We start from the raw sequence: 18713 nt of genomic DNA, 5'->3' as shown, positions 1-18713 counted from the left end.
GGAGGGAGGGCTGAAAATTATATATTTCACACATAATTTCACTTCAGCCACAGTAATTTATGTTAATTATTATAAATACATTGAAGGAACATGATAATTTCAGACTGAAATAGTGTTTTTTTTAGGGGGGCATCGCTATTATGAGGAAAAATATGCCTCCTTTGCTCCCCTGGAAAAAATTACCTTGCTTGTCCCTCCCTGGAAAAAATCCTGCGGACGTCCAAGGCCATGTTCCATAAAACATAGAGCAACAGTGTTCTAGTCGGTACAGCGTCTGGCTGCCATGTGGGAACCTGGGATTGATTCCAGCCTTGTTCCTGCATAAAGCAGCTCTGGGGCTCACCAAGCCTCAAATCAAAGGGTACCTGAGGAGAACCCTGGAAAGCTAAAGGTGGCCAGAGTGTGGTGCTGATCACATCACCTCTAAAAGGACCAAGATTGAGAATATGTGGGGCCCTACTTTCACATCCCCTAAATGTGCCTTCATGGCACAGGGATTTTTACCTTATCCACAAACACATATAATGCCAGGGGTCCCAGGTTTGAATCATGGCATGGGAATGGATTGTGAGTGTCCCTTCATCAATTTCATTGTATCATCACTTATCCTCATCTTTGCGATTAGCCAAGAGTGGAAGAAAGGCAAAGTAAGATAAACCAAATTAATCATTCAAACCAAGTTTTAGAACTCATTTCATGGAAAAATAATGAAAAGAGGTCTTGTGGCAAACTGTGGTGGAACAATTTTCTATTCTGAATTCTAACGATGATAATTATCTTCATCAGTGTCTAATTTTCTCTACTGATTTCATTGAAAAAATGATTTTGTGTAGATATTGCATGATGGAACCAGTTAACTAGTATTAAAAAATTACATTGTATTGATTGATTGAGTATATTTTACTTTGCATTTTGTGCCTCTTGGCTAATTTGCGAAGATGGAGATGAGTGATGAAATGATGAAATTGATGAATGGACATTTACAAGCAACCAAACCCAAGTGGGATTCGAACCCGGAACCCTTGGCAAAAATTACATTGTAATATAAATTAACTTTCTTTTAATCACAAGTTGCATTTTTTCATGTTATACTGATGCAAGACACCGCAAAAGTGTTGCACGGCAATTTTGTGGTTCCTGCGAGATTACCAACCTGTATTGGAGAATAATTTCGAACTGATACTTTTCATTACCAATACCTAGAGGCATGCATATTTCGTTTTTGACGGAAATACGAAATGTGAAATAGGGCACTATAATGTTCATTTTTCATGTCTTTGAGAGGTGTTTGGTGCATTTTCCTGCCATATTTTGTCACGAAATGATGTAAAATGAACTGCAAAATGCGAAATATGCTCTTAAAAATGAAATTTAGAGTATGTGTACCAATGTGATACTTTCTGAAGACTGAATTATCCTGCGAGTTAAGCAAATCACAGAAAATTGATTCGTTCTGCTGCAAATATTTGACAAGCAAAAATGTACTCTTTTACACAGGAATAAACTTAATACTCTGACAATGACTAAATGTATTATGAGAAGAGTAAAGTAAAGTAAAGTGCTCCCCTGTGCATAGCACCATGCCATGAAGGCGTATAGGGGGTGTGGGGGTAACGCCCCACACTTTCTTGATCCGGTCATGAGTGGGGGTGATGTGATTCAGCATCACGCCTCTGACCACCTTTACCCCCCAGAGTTTCCCCCAGGTACCCATTTCATTCGAAGCTGGGTGGGCACCGGGGCCGCTTCCAACATTAGAAAAGTTCTCAGATTTGAACTGGCCGGGGGATCGAACCCGGGACCTTTAGCATGGTAGTCAGATGCATTACCGACTGAGCCACCGCGGTATCTTTATTTTGTGTAATACATGTTTTAAAGTCAAAATTCTGGTTCGAATCATGCCGAAGGCATCCGGGACCCTGGCATCATAACTTGATAGTTTAATCACTCCAACAAATGGGGCCCATTGAAGAGCTGGAAAGAGCTTCTTACAAACACATAACACCAGCAATCTTCAGCGGATCTTGAAAAATCCGCTAACACGAATCCTATTGGAAATCGTATGAAAAATAAAGTAAATTCAGCTTTATGCTAAAAGCACCGTTAACGGCAGATGCAGTCTCGCCAACAGTTTTAACAATCGGAAATTCGAATCCACCATAAATAGTTCGAGAGATCATTTCTCACTCCAGTTGTACTCAGAAATTTATCGCGTAAACAGTTGTTGGCTCCAATTTATCTGATAATCAATTGTTATGTAAAGAGTTACCATGGGAGTTGCGCTACCGAAAGAAGCTTATTTCAGGACCGTGCCTTGTCTACTGATTTAACGAGACCATCAACTCTACAGGACAGCAGACGTAAACAAACGTTCTTATATCCCCTTTCTATTAGTCTCACAACGCTGCCAGACCAGCAACCCCGAAGTGTTAATATCGAATGTTTCAGTGTTGTTCTTATTTCACAGGGGGCGAGCCCCCTTTGCTTGTTACGTGTTAATGTTGTTCTCCGGAGGTATTACCCCATCCAATACCTTTCGCAAACTCAGAACAAGTAGGTCTAGGCTGGCACAGCCTAGGTTCGATCCCAAAACCCGAGAAAGGTTTTATACTGGTTATATTCACGAGTTCAACACCGAAATGCCATTTTTAGAGGCACATATTTGTGGTAAATAAAAATGCAAAATTTCGGTACAAAAACAGAGTCGATTTTGGGTTCAAAAGCGGTAAATAAAATAAAATTTCGGTGTTATAGCGGTGAATAATCACATCAAAAGTGATATATAAAATGGCATTTTGGTTTTAAAATTGTGAATATAATCCTAAATTTGATTTAAAAACTGCACTTATTACACAAAATAAACTTACCCTTTCTAATAGCACATTTATGTAGTTACCAGAGTATTAAGTCTATTCCTGTGTAGAGGTGTCCATTTTTGCTTCTCAAATATTTACAGCAGAATTAATCAATTTTCCATGAATTGCATAACTCACAGGATACTTCAGACTTCAGAAAGTGTTGCGTCGGTATATAAACAGTAAATTTCGTATTTAAAAGTATATTTCGCATTTTGCAGTTCATTATTTCGTGACAAGACAGGGTAGAAAAATGCACCTCACACCTTTCAGAAACATGAAAAATGAACATTACAGGATGTTATTTCATATTTCGTGTTTTCATCAAAAACAAAATTTGCATGCCTCTAGCCATTTTATGTACTGCTTTTGATCCCAAAATATGCCCAGTTTTTGTATCGAAATCTTGTTCTTTTATTCACCATAAATGTGTGGCTCTACCGTAATACCACAGGTTTTGACTGATACTTTGTCATAGTATCGGCTCAAAAACTATTGTTTCTCAGCTGGGATGAAAGCCAGGACTACTCACCTCAAGCATGAGAGAATTGCTTACCACATAACAAAGAAACATTAAACTTTGTCTTACCTTGAGAATATGAACTGCTGTTGTTCTTGAATACAAGCCAATCAGAAGAGACTTAGCTCCATCATTGCTTGCGCTTAACAGAACAGAACTCAGTGCTGCTGTTCCGCTGTTGATTTGGCCGATACTGTTGTAATTCAGTTCTTCCTTCATGGAGGTTAGAGAATCCAGAAGTTGCTGTAAAATGAATTCTACTTATTAAAATTCCAATTTAATTAGTTATATATCAATCCACATATCGCCGGCTGAATACTATTTGTCACACGTCTATCTGCAATAAAATTTTCAGGAATGAATGAATGATTTGATTTTTTTGACTGCGCGTTTCTGTCACTTTTGACACTTTTCAGGATGGCTGATTGAAATTTCATGTGGACTTCAAATACACTACAAAATTTATGCAAACATTTTATTATTATTGATAATTCACAAAACTTGCTTATGTAAGAAAGGTCCCTTAAACTCTTCCATAGATCTCTACAATAAACTACCACAAGATGTGAGAAAAGAACCAAAATTGATGATATTCAAGCACAAGATAAAATCAATGATTCTGAAGCATGTTTTTTTTATTCTATAGCTGAATACATGGAAGTAACTTTTACATAAGACAAAATGTATATAATGTAGTATAATCACATATTATTCTTGTAAAATTAAATGTCAAATGAAGGTGAATAATTAATATCAGCTAGAAGTAGGCTGTAATGTTCTATATCTTCTCATGTTATATTTTTTGTGATTTTGATATAATACCAGAGTAAGACCCAATTTTTTATAATTTTTGGCTAAGTATTTTGTATTTGTAAAATCTATTAATGTAGTATTGTATTGTAATGTAAGTATTGACATGTACCATGTACTGTAATTTGTACACACCTGTAGTCCTTGGATGCAAATAAACTAAACTAAACTAGAAAATGATGCATTAAGACATACAGAAAACAATAATGTCATTCTTTTCCGGCAAACAGTTGAGATACGACGAAACAGCATTCAACTGGCAATATGATAATGAAGGTAGTAAAAGAAACTATGAATAGCCTTAGCACAACAGATCTGCCTGCCTGCCAAGAAGCTTTTTTGTTGGGTGGTCAGCACATTGAGTCCCATCGCCACTGTTTTCTGGCTTTCAAGAGAGGAATCCACTACTTCGTCTTTTCAAGTAGAATTATCCTCATCGTGTTGGGTCAGTAACGAGATATTTTGAGCTCCCACTGAGAATTGAACCAAGTACCACTCACACCAAAGGTGAGTGCCCTAACCATTTGCCACCTTCGAATAACATAACCTGCTATGCAACAGCCCCTATGGGCCTGGGCCTAACTACCGACTGCAGGCCCCACTCCCACCCCGAGGTGGGAGATCATCCAACAAGTTACAGGTGATGTGTGGTCAGCACGAGGAACCCAGTCATTGTTGTAGGTTTCCATGACCGGGTGAAGCTACTCATTTGTAGCTCCCCAATTTCCAGTGATCAGAACGCTACATTTTAAAAGTAGCTTCGCTACAGCTACAGCTACTCTTCCAAAATGTAGCTTCGCTACAGCTACAACTACATTTACCAAAAAGTAGCTCGCTACGCTACTCCTGTTTGCTACTCGCTACTTCGCTACTTTTTGCGCTACTTCTGGATAAAAAAATTAAAAATAAGCATGTGGATATTAAAAAAATCCCCTACTATTGGTAAATAGATTCTGTTATTTATTATCATGATTCCCGTGATTCGATAATTTTGAAAGCAGCGTAACTTCAGTTACTTATATTTACTATAGTTTTTGAGATTAACATACCTATGCAAGTGGCATTTCAATTCAAATTTGATATATGAATATTGCAATTAGGGTGTTACACAAATTAATGATTACAACTATATACAGATGAAATTTGGTAGAATTACGTATTTATGTTCACATCAACATATTTTTCTTGAGAATAAATATTTCATTTTTTAATAGACTGATATGAAGGCAGCATTTTGAATGAAAAGTACCTGGGGCCCTTTGTTTACAAAAGGGCTCCAGGTTCGATACCCAGTGGAGGCACATAGTGGCTCGGATCCAGTCTTGATCAGCTTATCTATGCATAAAATGGAACACAAAACAAAAACTAGGAAAAATTCCAAGTTGGAAGGATGGGATCCTCCTGCTCCTCCATTCCCCACACTGCTCATCATTCATCATTCTTCCTCGTTCTCACAATTAGTGGCAGAAAGCGACCATAGATAAGAGAATAATTAAATAAACCATTCATCATCATTGTCATGATTGAGAAGAGTTGAAGAATGGATGAGGAGGTAAATGGACAAATGGGTGGTGGACTATATCAAAGCGTTCGAAGATTAATATGGAACAGGGATGTACCTATGAAATGCAAGAAGGTAATATATAACACATACTATGTGCCAATAATTACGTGACATAGAGATACAAGAAAAATATGCAGACAGTGGAGATGAAATGTTTAAGGAGTCTATGGGAGAAGACTAGAAGGGATAGAATAAGGAATGAGGAGATCCGACAGACAGTGGGTGTGGTGAAGCTTCAGGACAGGATAGATCAGGCACAGATGAGATGGTTCAGACACATGAAGAGGATGGATGCAGAAAGACTACCAGTAAGACATTATAATGCACAAGGAGTGGGAATAAGGCCAAGGGGGAGACCAAGATGTCGGTGGAAAGAGCAGATAGTGGAGAGTGTTAGGAGAAGAGGACAAGATTGTAACACCGTGAAAAGAGAGGAGTGGTGGAAGACCAGGAAATAATAGAGAGGCTTGACTTCTATGCCTACCCAGTCAGAGGCAGGAAACAGCAAAGGACAATGATGATGATGTCATGATTAGCAATGGTTACAGAAAAGTGACGCAAAAGTAGGAAAAATACATAAATTTGAAAATTATGTATATTAACTGAAGAAAATTGTCGTTTCTGCAGAAAAGTCAATAACTCGTACGTACTTTATACAATGTGATACAATATATTGAGGAAACTGTCGTGTAAACCCGAGTGTTCTAAACGTATTGTAATTTTAAAATTTGTGAACAAATATTATCGCGAAAATAATTGTGATTCCAGAAACTCTATCATTCTTGTAACAATAATATCTTGCTGGTGAGATCCTATGTACTGACAATGATCAATGCTGTTAACGTACTGAACCATTTATTGCTGGCACTATTCTTTTGTCAGTGCAGTGGAAAATCCATCGCTCGTTTTTGCCCTGCAAGTTGTATCTTACACAGCAATTAATGACATTTTGGTGTCTCTTACACCATGGATATCCACAGGATTTGTTCTGGGGGTGATGTAAACGAGGCACTTTTTTCCAGCGGTGCAGCAAACTAGGCATGTTTCTCCCCAAAATAGCGATGCAGCACAAAAAAACGTAGCTGTTAGCTGGAATATGTTCATATATGTCAGTTAGTTATCTGAATATCTGAATTATTCAGATACTAATTACGTAAGATGCGGATATCTATAATCTACAATCTAGATAATCTGTATTTCCATGTAATAGACTTTGTCTTTATGAACCTCCTGCAAAATTAAAGGCTATTGTCGATTTTTTCTGATGCTGTTGCCACATTCAAAATTCACCTCAAAATGCTGAGAGAAAATGTAGCTGTAGCGAAATTTTCGCTACAACTACAGGAATTTTGTAGCTTCGCTACCGCTACAACTACAATTTTCAAAATGTAGCGTCGCTACAGCTACAATTTTCAAAATGTAGCGTCACTACAGCTACAGCTACAAATTTTGTAGCTAGCTACTGTAGCGACGCTACAAGTAGCACGCTACTTTTGACCACTGCCAATTTCCTCATGATGGTGGATGGCCACCGGTCACATACAGAGGCCGAAATCTCAGGAGAAAAGTTGTTACGCTTCCCCCAGGAGACTCGAACCTGCAGACGTTCTATAGCCAGAGCCCAAAGCATGGCACCTTAGACTGGATGGCCATGGTGCATATTGGCACCTTCGAATACCTTTGAAATTAATTAGTCAAGAATAAGAAGCACAATATCAAAACAAGTCATATTTTTCATTCATTAATCACACTCTGTGAACTGCACCAAATTTTGAATATTGAATTCTCACTTGCTGACTTAAAAATTCTTATTATTTTATTGTAATAAAGTACAGTCAGAAGTAAATTAGCACTGTTAGAAACTTATTGAAAATAGAGCTGAAATTCCAACAACACATGCACATTAAGGCTAATCGGGATTGAACGTACAGTTTAAAGTGGGATCCAAACCACTATGTGCCTCCACCGGGTATCGAACCCAGGATCGCTTGATTACAAGATGACGACACTACCACTATGCCATTGGGGAGGCACCCAGCACTGATAGAAACTTGCATAATTTCAATACAACTAACAGAGAACTAAGTACCTGTGAAATGCTTCGTATCTTATCTGCCTGCTCTTCCGCATCAACATCACTTTCAACTTGCAGCCAAGGTGCGGAATAGAGGATGGAGGCTTGCGCTTGGGAATACATGCAGATGATCTTGGGATTTCCTGGTCCCATCATGGCTTTGTACTCTGCCGAATCAATGTAGGTGCTGTACTGATCTTCGGTTGGCATTGACATCTTGCAAATCAGAGAGAAAATGCATTAGTGTAGCAGCACCACTTGAAAATACATTTTAGAAGGTGAAGTTTTGCCTGACTGCCATGTGTGAGACCTGGGTTTGATTCCCGGGGTGGTTGATCTAGATTCGAATTTTTTCATCCCTGTCCTGGAATAAGGTGGCTCCAGGGCTCACCCAGCCTCAAATCCATGGGTACCTGAGAGCAAGCATGGAGTGTAAAAGTGGCTGGAGCATGGTGCTGATCACATCACCTCCAAAATGTCCAAGATTGAGAATGTGTGGGACCCTAACCCTACATCCCCTAAATGTGCCTTCATGGCACGGTGCTACATGCACAGGGGAAGATTTGCCTTATTTGCCTTGAACTGTCACATAAAGGGTGTAGATGTAAGGCTGGTGTGCCCCAGAGCCACTTCATGCAGGGACATTGTCAGAAAGATTCCCACCTGGGAAAAACCCACCCCCAGTAGTGATTTATCTATCTACACACCTCACCCCTATTACCCTTTCATAAGTTCTCCAAAACACCCCTAAATATTTTCACAAAGACCCAAATTCTGGCCATTTTGGCTCTGAATTTACCATTTCCAACCCCGCCCCCTGCCCAAACATGAACATCCCCAGATGGAAAATTCTACACAAACAATTGCACCCCAGGATTTGAACCTAGGTCTTCTGCTTGGAAATGAGACATCCTACAGACTAAAATAATGGCTCAATAAATAAATATTTCTTAATATACAGATACTATTATACACATTGCACAAAATAATTTACATGCAATTTTATTTTTTCTCAGTTAAGGAAAACTGAAACAACTTATATTTTAGATTGTACACGTTCTTGTCTACTAACATGTATGCAGATAAGTAAATAAGATAAGATTTATTTCCATCCACTTGATCATATAAGTACAAATAGCACTATGATATGGGATAGGTCAATTACATGTATAATTTTGAGTACTAAGGTATTAACACATACTTATGCATATTAAAAAATATAAAAGAGTATAAAATAACATAAAAAATAGAAGAAAAATCCAGGTTATGTCTATTAATGAGAAGAGAAATCAAAAGTTATGTCTATTAATAAAAAATATAATCTAAGTACTCCTCTGTGCTATAAAACAGATACTTCATTAGCAAGCTCTTTACTGTCATTTTAAATTTAGTTGGATTATGATTCTTGAATTCCTCTGGCAGTTTGTTATAAAGTTTTACACCTTGAAATCCTAGACCACTATGTGTTTTGGATTCTTGGACAGTAGAAAGGTGGAAGGAGTTATGCATACGAGTGCTGTATTTGTGTATGTCCAGATTTTTTTAGAAGATTTCAGAATTTGTATGAATAAAGTACAATGTTTATAATATGTACAAACATGGAAGAGGTAATATTTGAAATTCATTGAAAATTTGTTTCGTTGGGCTTGAGAGGGATACATTTTTCATCATTTTTAATATCCGTTTTTGCCAAATAAAAATTTTCTGCATTTTGGGTGAACTGCCCCAGAAAGAGATACCATATGTACGTACAGGTTGAATCTGTCCAAAATATACTGTCCTTAAATCATTTAAAGATAAAACGTTTCTCAGAATTCTCATCATATAGCAGAAGTGAAGGAAGCTTCAGGTATGTAACAGAATTGTTATTTTCCAATAAACATTGTGTTTTTCATTTTGTATAACCAAACTGTCTTTATTTTCTGGATGACCCTCGTAGTAATCTACGAGAAATTAATAATTGTATAAAAATTTCAAATTCACCTAATGAACTTTAAGATATCTTGCAATAATTTTCCGTCTGTCAGATAGAATGTTCTGCAAGGGACACTAACAAAGCAAATGGGTTGAGAGAATTCTGTTTTATTTTTCATGCAGCTGTCTTTTCTTTTGCTTCATTGGTAAAAATAAAAGCTAAAGCTGTGAAAAACTTGCCTCAAGGCATTAATAAATATAATTCAGTGGGATTTAGATTAATGAAAGTTCCAATTATTCACGTCTGCACAGAAAAATTCACGTAGAATTCACGCATAAATCCTGGAATTCAAGGAATTCCCGGTGAGTAGCTACCCTGTAATTTCTTCTTTTATTCTTACATTTCCCCTTCAACTCCCCCCTTCTCTCTTTATATTAAACAATTTATTTTTCGTTTGACAATTCACAGAAATTAAAATAAATTTCTTATTAAGTAAAGAGGCAGTGTCTTATCAGTCCCACCCGTAATACAAAATTGTTCACTTGTAGCTATAAATCTGGGAAAGTATTGTAAGGGTGTTAATACTTAATCAACAGTTTTTAGTTTCGTAATTCATTGCAAGGATAATGTTACTTAACTATCAATAGATTAGTTACTTTAATATAAAAAATGTAGTCCACGTGTCCCACCCGTGACAATGAAATGCCCCAATTACATCCTTCTGCAAACACCTAAATTGTTAAAAACGAAATCTACAACCTACCGAAATATCACCTAAAAGAAGTACAGTGTAGGCATTCATTACATCCCTGACTTCAACATATAGTTCAGCATCTCCATATGGAAATACAATCATGATTGGGAAGTTGTTTGTCGAAACTATATCTTGCCTGGTGTTTTTGTACATGTCCGAGCCAGAATAGACAACTAATTTGAGAAAACATGTAAACAGTAATTATATATCTGTATAATCAAGTATATGATTAAGATTTCCAGTAAAAAACTATGAACAATGCAATGTAAAAAAAATATTTGTTATTACTCTATTGGCATATCGATCTATTGGTAAAATTACCGATTATTTTACCGATCCGATATATCTATAAATATATTATAAATTAGTGCAATATTCTGCCATTTTGTTATAATTTTTTTGGATATAAACATACAATCTCTATGCCCTACTATGTCTAAATATGCAGCTTCTTCCCATTGCAGTCTTCTGCTGACACACATTTATTAAGGAATAAATGAACCACTTAGATTCTTCAAGGACCATTTGAAATTTTAAATAGGATCGGTCAAATATTGGTTATTGATATCGGTAAATTTTATACCAGTACTTTATCGGTATCAACCAAAATTTCATATCGAAAGGACAACCCCTAGTAGTGGGCCATATCCTTAGTAATTATGCATATTATTTATATAATCCATGCAATTTATGTGAAATGTGTTCAATGTATACTATCTAGAAATATACACTGCTCCATAAAACTTAAGGAATACCAAGGGATTATGAGAGCAAGTAGAGTATTAGAGAATATTGTAAATCTTGAAAATAATAAAGGTAAAGGTAAAGTGTTCCCCTGTGCATAGCACCACGCCATGAAGGCGTATAGGGGGTGATTACAATAAAATATCTCTTCTGCATATCATCGTCCCAAGTTTATTTAAGCTTTGTCACACCACACTGGTGTAGGCAGAGAGAGGTTGATAAGGCTTCGGCCCCATCTGAAATTGAGAGAAACAACATTTTGCATTCATGTATTTGCAATTTTCATGGAGTCCCTGTTTATGGATGACAATGCTCGGCTGCATCGCTCACATATTGTGTCGGAATTCCTGGAAACAGAAGACATCACCCATATTGAATGGCCTGAATGCTCATCGGACTTCAATCCTATCGAGCATGTGTGGGATGCTCTTGATCAGGCTTATGAACACCAATAAGGTACAGATGGAAAATGCAACGAGAATGACCAGCGACATTGCAAAATGGTATACAGGGTGAACCCTGATTTTGTGTTTGTTTCCTTCTATTCCCTTGGTGTTCCTTAAGTTTTGTGGAGGAGTGTATTTTGGTAATCAGATTAGTAGTTGAACTAGTTACTATGACTATTACAGGTTGTGTGATATTTTGAAAAGCAAGAACTTCAAATGATGAATCAACTAATATACAAGGCACGTCCAGAAAGTAAGTTCCGTTTGGTAATAAAATTAAATTGTGTACAGATACAGAAAAGTTATTTATTGCACAAAATTCTACAACTCTTAAACTACTTTTCCACATAACTGCCGAAATTTTGCAGGCATTTGTCATAGCGTGGCACAAGTTTTTGTATACCTTCTTCATAGAAATTTGCCGCCTGTGTCTTCAACCAGTTGGAAACAGTTTCTTTCAGCTCGTCGTCATTGTTGAAGTGTTGACCGCCAAGGAAAGACTTGAGATGTAAGAACAGATGAAAGTCGCTAGGAGCGAGGTCAGGGCTGTACGGAGGATGGTCAAACACGTCCCAGCCAAATCCCTGTAGGAGGTTTTTCGTCACATTTGCAGTGTGTGGTCATGCGTTGTCGTGAAGAAAAACAACACCTTTTGACAGCAATCCTCGATGCTTATTCTGTATTATTCTGTATTATTATTATTGCGCAATACAGAATAAGCGTCAAGGATTGCTGTCAAAAGGTGTTGTTTTTCTTCACGACAACGCACGACCACACACTGCAAATGTGACGAAAAACCTCCTACAGGGATTTGGCTGGGACGTGTTTGACCATCCTCCGTACAGCCCTGACCTCGCTCCTAGCGACTTTCATCTGTTCTTACATCTCAAGTCTTTCCTTGGCGGTCAACACTTCAACAATGACGACGAGCTGAAAGAAACTGTTTCCAACTGGTTGAAGACACAGGCGGCAAATTTCTATGAAGAAGGTATACAAAAACTTGTGCCACGCTATGACAAATGCCTGCAAAATTTCGGCAGTTATGTGGAAAAGTAGTTTAAGAGTTGTAGAATTTTGTGCAATAAATAACTTTTCTGTATCTGTACACAATTTAATTTTATTACCAAACGGAACTTACTTTCTGGACGTGCCTTGTATTCAGCTATAGAGGTGTGATGAATAATGAATGAGCAAAGAGGCAACATGAACTGACTATAGTCTTCATGCATATACAATCAAACACTTACGGTAGAAATCAAATGAAGCAATCCCCATATCCTCAGGATCCTTCCAATTGGAACATTCGAGGGTAAAGTTATCAATCATTGCTACTCCTGTAAAGCTTGATAATGTGCAGTTCCCACCTTTTGGGGGTTCGTTCATTTGCACGTAAATACCAGCAAGACCTGAAATAGTGGGACAAACGTTTCAAATCGTGACAAAGAACAAACTTTGAGTTTGAGATGACTTTTACCATGATTTAATTAATTAATTGATTTGCTTTATTTTACTTCGCTTTTGTGCCACTTTTGGCTAATTGTGAAGATGGTGATGAGTGATGATATGATGAAAGTAATGAATGGACACTCACAAACATCCGTGCCCAGGCCAGGATTCGAACCTGGGACCCCTGGCGTCAGTGGCGTGCCCAAGGGAGGTTGGTGGGGGTTATAACCCCCCCCCCTTTGGCCCAGTATTCCTATAAAAAAAAACATCAAAGGTAGGAAAATATGACAAAATGAGGGCTGACTACCAAGAAAAAGTATACATAACCCCTCCCTTTCAAAAATACTTGGAACGCCACTGCCTGGCAACATAGTGCGATGTGCAAAAACTCCGCCACGGGGGCCAGCTATTACCAGGAATAGGACATGTTAATCAGTACTACTGACATGAGACAATATAGGCATAGGATTGTATTGATAAATTGCAAATAATTTCACTAATCTGCTTTTCTATAAATAGCCTAGGAATTTATTTTAAGCCATTTTAATACTTTCAAGATTATAAGGTTACCTGTACTCATTGCGCCATGCCATGAAGGCACAATTTCTGGAGATGATGTGATCTGCATCATGCTCCCACCTTTTACTGGAATGAAGTTAAGTACTTCATTCCATTAAAGTAAGTATATTATGGTGGAACGTCGATTTTAAGTTTTTCAGGAGACTAAGCTGATAGAAATTCAAATGTGGTAAAATGTAAAATTGAGGAAAATTTTATAACATTTTGCTATGTTGAGACCATCAAAGTTAAATGCATATTGCGGGAAAATGCCAACCCTGGGAATGCAAAATCGGGGTTCCACTGTAATTTGCAGCCATGCCCTTCCATCCCTGAAGCATGAAGAACTTCTTCACAGTGGCAGCTGATGGCCTAGAGCTATTGGTTGATGGTCATATTACATTATATTTATACAAAGGTTAATGCTTGAAAATAAAGTTAGCCAGCTTATGTAGCAGAGTGGTTACCACAGTATGCTACAATGCCAGAGGTCCTGGGTTCAAATCCCAGCCAGGCATGTCTCTTCATCAATTTCATCACGTCATCACTCATCCTCATCTTTGCAATTAGTGGCAGAAAAGCGAAGTAAAATAAACCAAATCTATCAATCAAATGCAATCAGTGGGAGAAAAGCGAAGTAAAATAAACCAAATCTATCAATCAAATGCAATTAGTGGGAGAAAAGCGAAGTAAAATAAACCAAATCTATCAATCAAATGCAATTAGTGGCAGAAAAGTGAAGTAAAATAAACCAAATCTATCAATCAAATGCAATTAGTGGCAGAAAAGTGAAGTAAAATAAATCAAATCTATCAATCAAATGCAATTAGTGGCAGAAAAGCGAAGTAAAATAAACCAAATCTATCAATCAAATGCAATTAGTGGCAGAAAAGCGAAGTAATATAAACCAAATCTATCAATCAAAATAAATTTAGAGGTTAAGTAATAAGGAGAACCACATCAAAACCATGGTGGTTTAGATGTGGCCCGAAAGCTGTAATTTGGGTAGCCCTGGCTTAAAGATATACACGTATGACTTATTACGTTTAAAATTATGGCATACTGTTGGTATACTACAGAGCATTCCCTGACATTCGCTATGAGACTCGGCGGCAAGCGGCCCGGCATCAGCACTTGCCTTTCCCGGTGAATGGTGAACAGTCGCATGCTACAGTCTGTTTTTTTCGCTCTCCCTGCCTTTGCTCTCTTTCCCTTTCTGTTGACGTTACAGACTGACGCCAGTATAATCCTCCCTCGGAAGTTGTGTTGTGTTGTGTCCGTGTGTTGAAGATTGTGGCTTAATATGGCACCACAAAAGTTTACATTACAACAAAGGATTTATCTTGTCGAGTGTTACTTCGGAAAGAGGAATTGTGGAAAAGTGCGATGACGTTTTGCAACGAAATCTCCTGGTGTTCCCGTTCCACATAGCACCACTATATTAAACCTCGTAAAAAGTTCTGAATAAAAGTGGACAGAAACACCCATGTGTACTCGATGAGATAGGACAAGGGTTAGAACAGTCTCCTCGGAAATCTATCTGCCGCCTCTCACAAGAAACGGGTGTTTCAAAAACCACAGCATTTAGAGTCGCTAAAATTCTTAATTGCGAGAATTACAGTAGACGAACTTGCACGTGTAAATGCCAGTTTCCTTCAGAGATGCCAGGAATGTGTTGCAGCAGAGGGACATCATTTTCAACACCTTCTGTAGTCAAGGTTAGTACACAATATGAAAACTGTAATTTTAATAGCCGACTCTAGCAACTGTCGTGGACCCGTTCACTGGGAAAGACAAGCGCTGATGCCGGGCCGCTTGCCGCCTAGTCTCGTAGTGAATGTCAGGGAATGCTCTGTACATAAGGTGGCTTAACTTTTGCATATTTTAACATTAACATATGATGAGTTTACATGTCGTACCTTCTGTGGTATGAGGCCAACTGCTGTTGACATGCACTGCTATATGAAATGTCTTGGTTTCGTTGAAGAAAGAAAAGAACGACTTTGGTATTGCAATTTCTGGCTTATCTTGTCCTGAAAATAAATTTAAAATACATAATGTTTATTCTAACTCCAGAAAAGTATCGGTGATCAAGGGCACCCACAGAGAGGGACCAGGGAGGCACTTTCTCCCCCTGAGCTACCTGGAAAAACTTCATATACTTTGAAATTGAATTCAAATACACACGAAACATGTGAATGTATCCACGTACCTGTTTTATTTTGTGTGTATTTGAATATAACTGGATATAAAGTTTCGTGAAATCGTAGCACAAGAACATGGATGAGGGAAGCTATGAAAGACAGCAGATTAAGTGGTCTCTGATCATGAAGAAGCACAAGAATGCAAACAACCAATCATGAACAAAGTGATAAATGTTTATGGAAAAGAAGCAAGTTGAATCCAGTCTCTATTTAAACAGTGGACTCAAGTCTGAAGTTGATAACAATGCCATGGTATTTTCAATTCAATTTCACAGATAGGCTAATCGGACTGGACGTACAGTTTAACATGGACTCTGAACCACTGTGCCTCCACTGGTATCGAACCTAGGAATCCAATTTCATTTTCGATTTAATGATTTGTAAAACAATAATAGTCAATAAAATTTAAAATATGAGTTTTTATGACTGTAGAGCAAGATGTGAAATATTACACTGGCCCCAGTCCTCAAAGTGGAAATTCCTACCTGGAGGATGCTTTGCTCAGTTTTGGGAAAAGTGGGAGATGCTTGTATGGATCAACATGGAGACAATGCAGTATGTGGGGGGTGGGGGGATGCATATACAAATAATCCCCGTGAGGGGATGCTTTTTTAGAAATGTCTTGAGTTGGTGTTGTAAGTCCACTTTATGTACAGTAAGGCTAATCGGGACTGGACCTACGGTTTAAAGTGGGATCCGAACCACTGTGTCACGTGCCTCCACCGGGTATCAAACCCGGGATTCTTGATTACAAGGCAAAAACACTACCTCTGCACCATCGGGGAGGCCCGTTAGAAATTTCTTAACTGGGGGTATAGCATCATCCCACATTCCCCACACTTTAATGATTTGATTGATTGATTTGTTGTTTTAAGTCCACTTTATGCACAGTAAGGCTAATCGGGACTGGACCTACAGTTTAAAGTGGGATCCGAACCACTATGTGCCTCCATCAGGGAGGCCTCCCCCACTTTAAGCACTGCTGCCTCCTGGGAAGAAATCCTGTGTGCAGCCTTGTCAGTGATTAAGTTCCAACTGACTTTCTGCCATACCAGTACCTCTAGTATGAACCAGTACCAATATACTAGTAGCTGCTCAGACGTATTATTGAAATTCTAAATGTTGTACCTACCTGTTAGAAGAGTTTCATCAACTTGTACTTCAGTAAATGTTTTGCCATCATCTGAAGGGGTGCTTAACTCCCACTGATAAGTGAACGGTCCTTTACATAGATCCATACAGTGCCCTTTGAGACCAAGCCTTGTAGAAGGATTGACAAGGTATCCATCTTTGTAGGGTTTGCACAGAGATGCATGAGAACATCTATATTGAGTATGGTTGAGAAAATTTACAGAATGTTACATACACAGCTATGAAATCATGCTGAAGCTGCGTGTACTTAATATAAAGAAGCATACATATATAAATAAATAACACAATAAAGTTTTTGTTTAATGCTAATTTCCTAAGTCAGCATGTGAATATGGGAAGGATATATATATATATCAAGTGATATAAGTGTTATATATTGTGATTTAATGTAAAATTGTACCATTTTTGCAATTACATTTTTACAAACATACTTTGTGAAATAAATGTCTAAATATGCAGTTTCTATTTCAAAGACAAAACCCACTTCAGTCACCTGGTTGTGTACATTAATTACCGTATATCTCTGAATGCAAGACGACTCCGAATCCAAGACGACCCCCCATTTTTCAACAAATTACAGGAAAACTATTTTCAAAACTTACAAATGGTTACCTTATTACAAGTAACTGATGGAGACACTAAAAGTAGCGGTACATAAAAAATAAAATCAGATACAGACATCCCTTAGTCAGATACAGATCTCACTTAGTTCTCCTCACTGAAATGGTCCACAGAAGTTTAAAAGTGGAATCTACAATGTGTCACAACAATTGATAAAAAAAATGTTCGCCACAACACTCACTATGTGATATCGTACAATGTTCAAAGTGCATGTGAAGGTTCAAGGCTAAAGCGGTAGGCATGGTTGAGGGTAGAGTTAGAGCTTAATGGAAGCGTGTGGTTCTGTTCAGTAAAGAAAATAAAAACTCCATATCATATGCTGCGAAAGCAAGATGACCCCATACTTCTGGGCACAAAATTGTAGCAAAAAACGTCGTCTTGGATTCAGGAATACACGGTAATAAGGATAATGAATAATTCAAGTAATTAGAACAATTACAACTTTACATCAGGAGAATAACAGTTATTAATACTGGTATAATATATATCAATACTTTATAGGTATTAAAAAAAAAACTTCATGTCATACCTTTCCTATTTCACATCCCTATACTTACATGGTACTGTATTTGTCCATTACATTCATATTCATTATTTTGGCCCCTTATTTGCTTCTTTAGCAAATCTTGTTCATTATTATTATTTGAATTCTTGTATTTTTTTGGGACCTACTGGCCTTGCACATAAACATGCTATACTTTTATTTGGATTACATTTTCCATCACCCTTTTCTGCCACTTCTTCCTAATCACAGTGATGAGGATGAGTTATGGTTAAATGAAAATCATGAATGGGAACTCAGCCATGCCACGTTGAAATTTAAACTGAGGACCTCTGGTGTCATTGCAAGCTCAGATAACTTTACCATGTGCAGCCCCTGGCCAAATTATTAGACGCACCTCCAAATTGTATGCAAAATTTTAAAGATGTTATTATCTCATCTAATTTTTTTGTTATTCTCAATTTATCTTATTTATATTTTTTTACATGAAATATTACATTGATTACATGTGAACCTTAACAAAAAACAATTACTTGATACATTAATAG

General features: G+C 37.6%; 1 protein-coding gene across 1 annotated transcript in view; it reads right to left on the bottom strand.

Moving 5' to 3' along the window:
* The window catches only part of LOC145999730 (polycystin-1-like), a 62474-nt gene that overhangs the window by 29886 nt on the left and 13875 nt on the right, over positions 1-18713 (bottom strand). Inside the window, exons 8-13 of the mRNA XM_083137009.1 lie at positions 17023-17213; positions 15606-15719; positions 12930-13088; positions 10502-10665; positions 7839-8039; positions 3445-3618 (exon numbers count right to left, since the gene is read on the bottom strand). Coding sequence (XP_082993135.1) covers positions 3445-3618; positions 7839-8039; positions 10502-10665; positions 12930-13088; positions 15606-15719; positions 17023-17213 — 1003 coding nt within the window. The remainder of the gene's footprint in view (positions 1-3444; positions 3619-7838; positions 8040-10501; positions 10666-12929; positions 13089-15605; positions 15720-17022; positions 17214-18713) is intronic.

This window comes from Lepisma saccharinum, chromosome 15, assembly GCF_977018435.1.
Source record: "Lepisma saccharinum chromosome 15, izLepSacc3.1, whole genome shotgun sequence".
NCBI classification, from domain to species: Eukaryota; Metazoa; Arthropoda; class Insecta; order Zygentoma; family Lepismatidae; genus Lepisma; species Lepisma saccharinum.
This window is presented reverse-complemented; position numbering and strand designations above follow the sequence as displayed.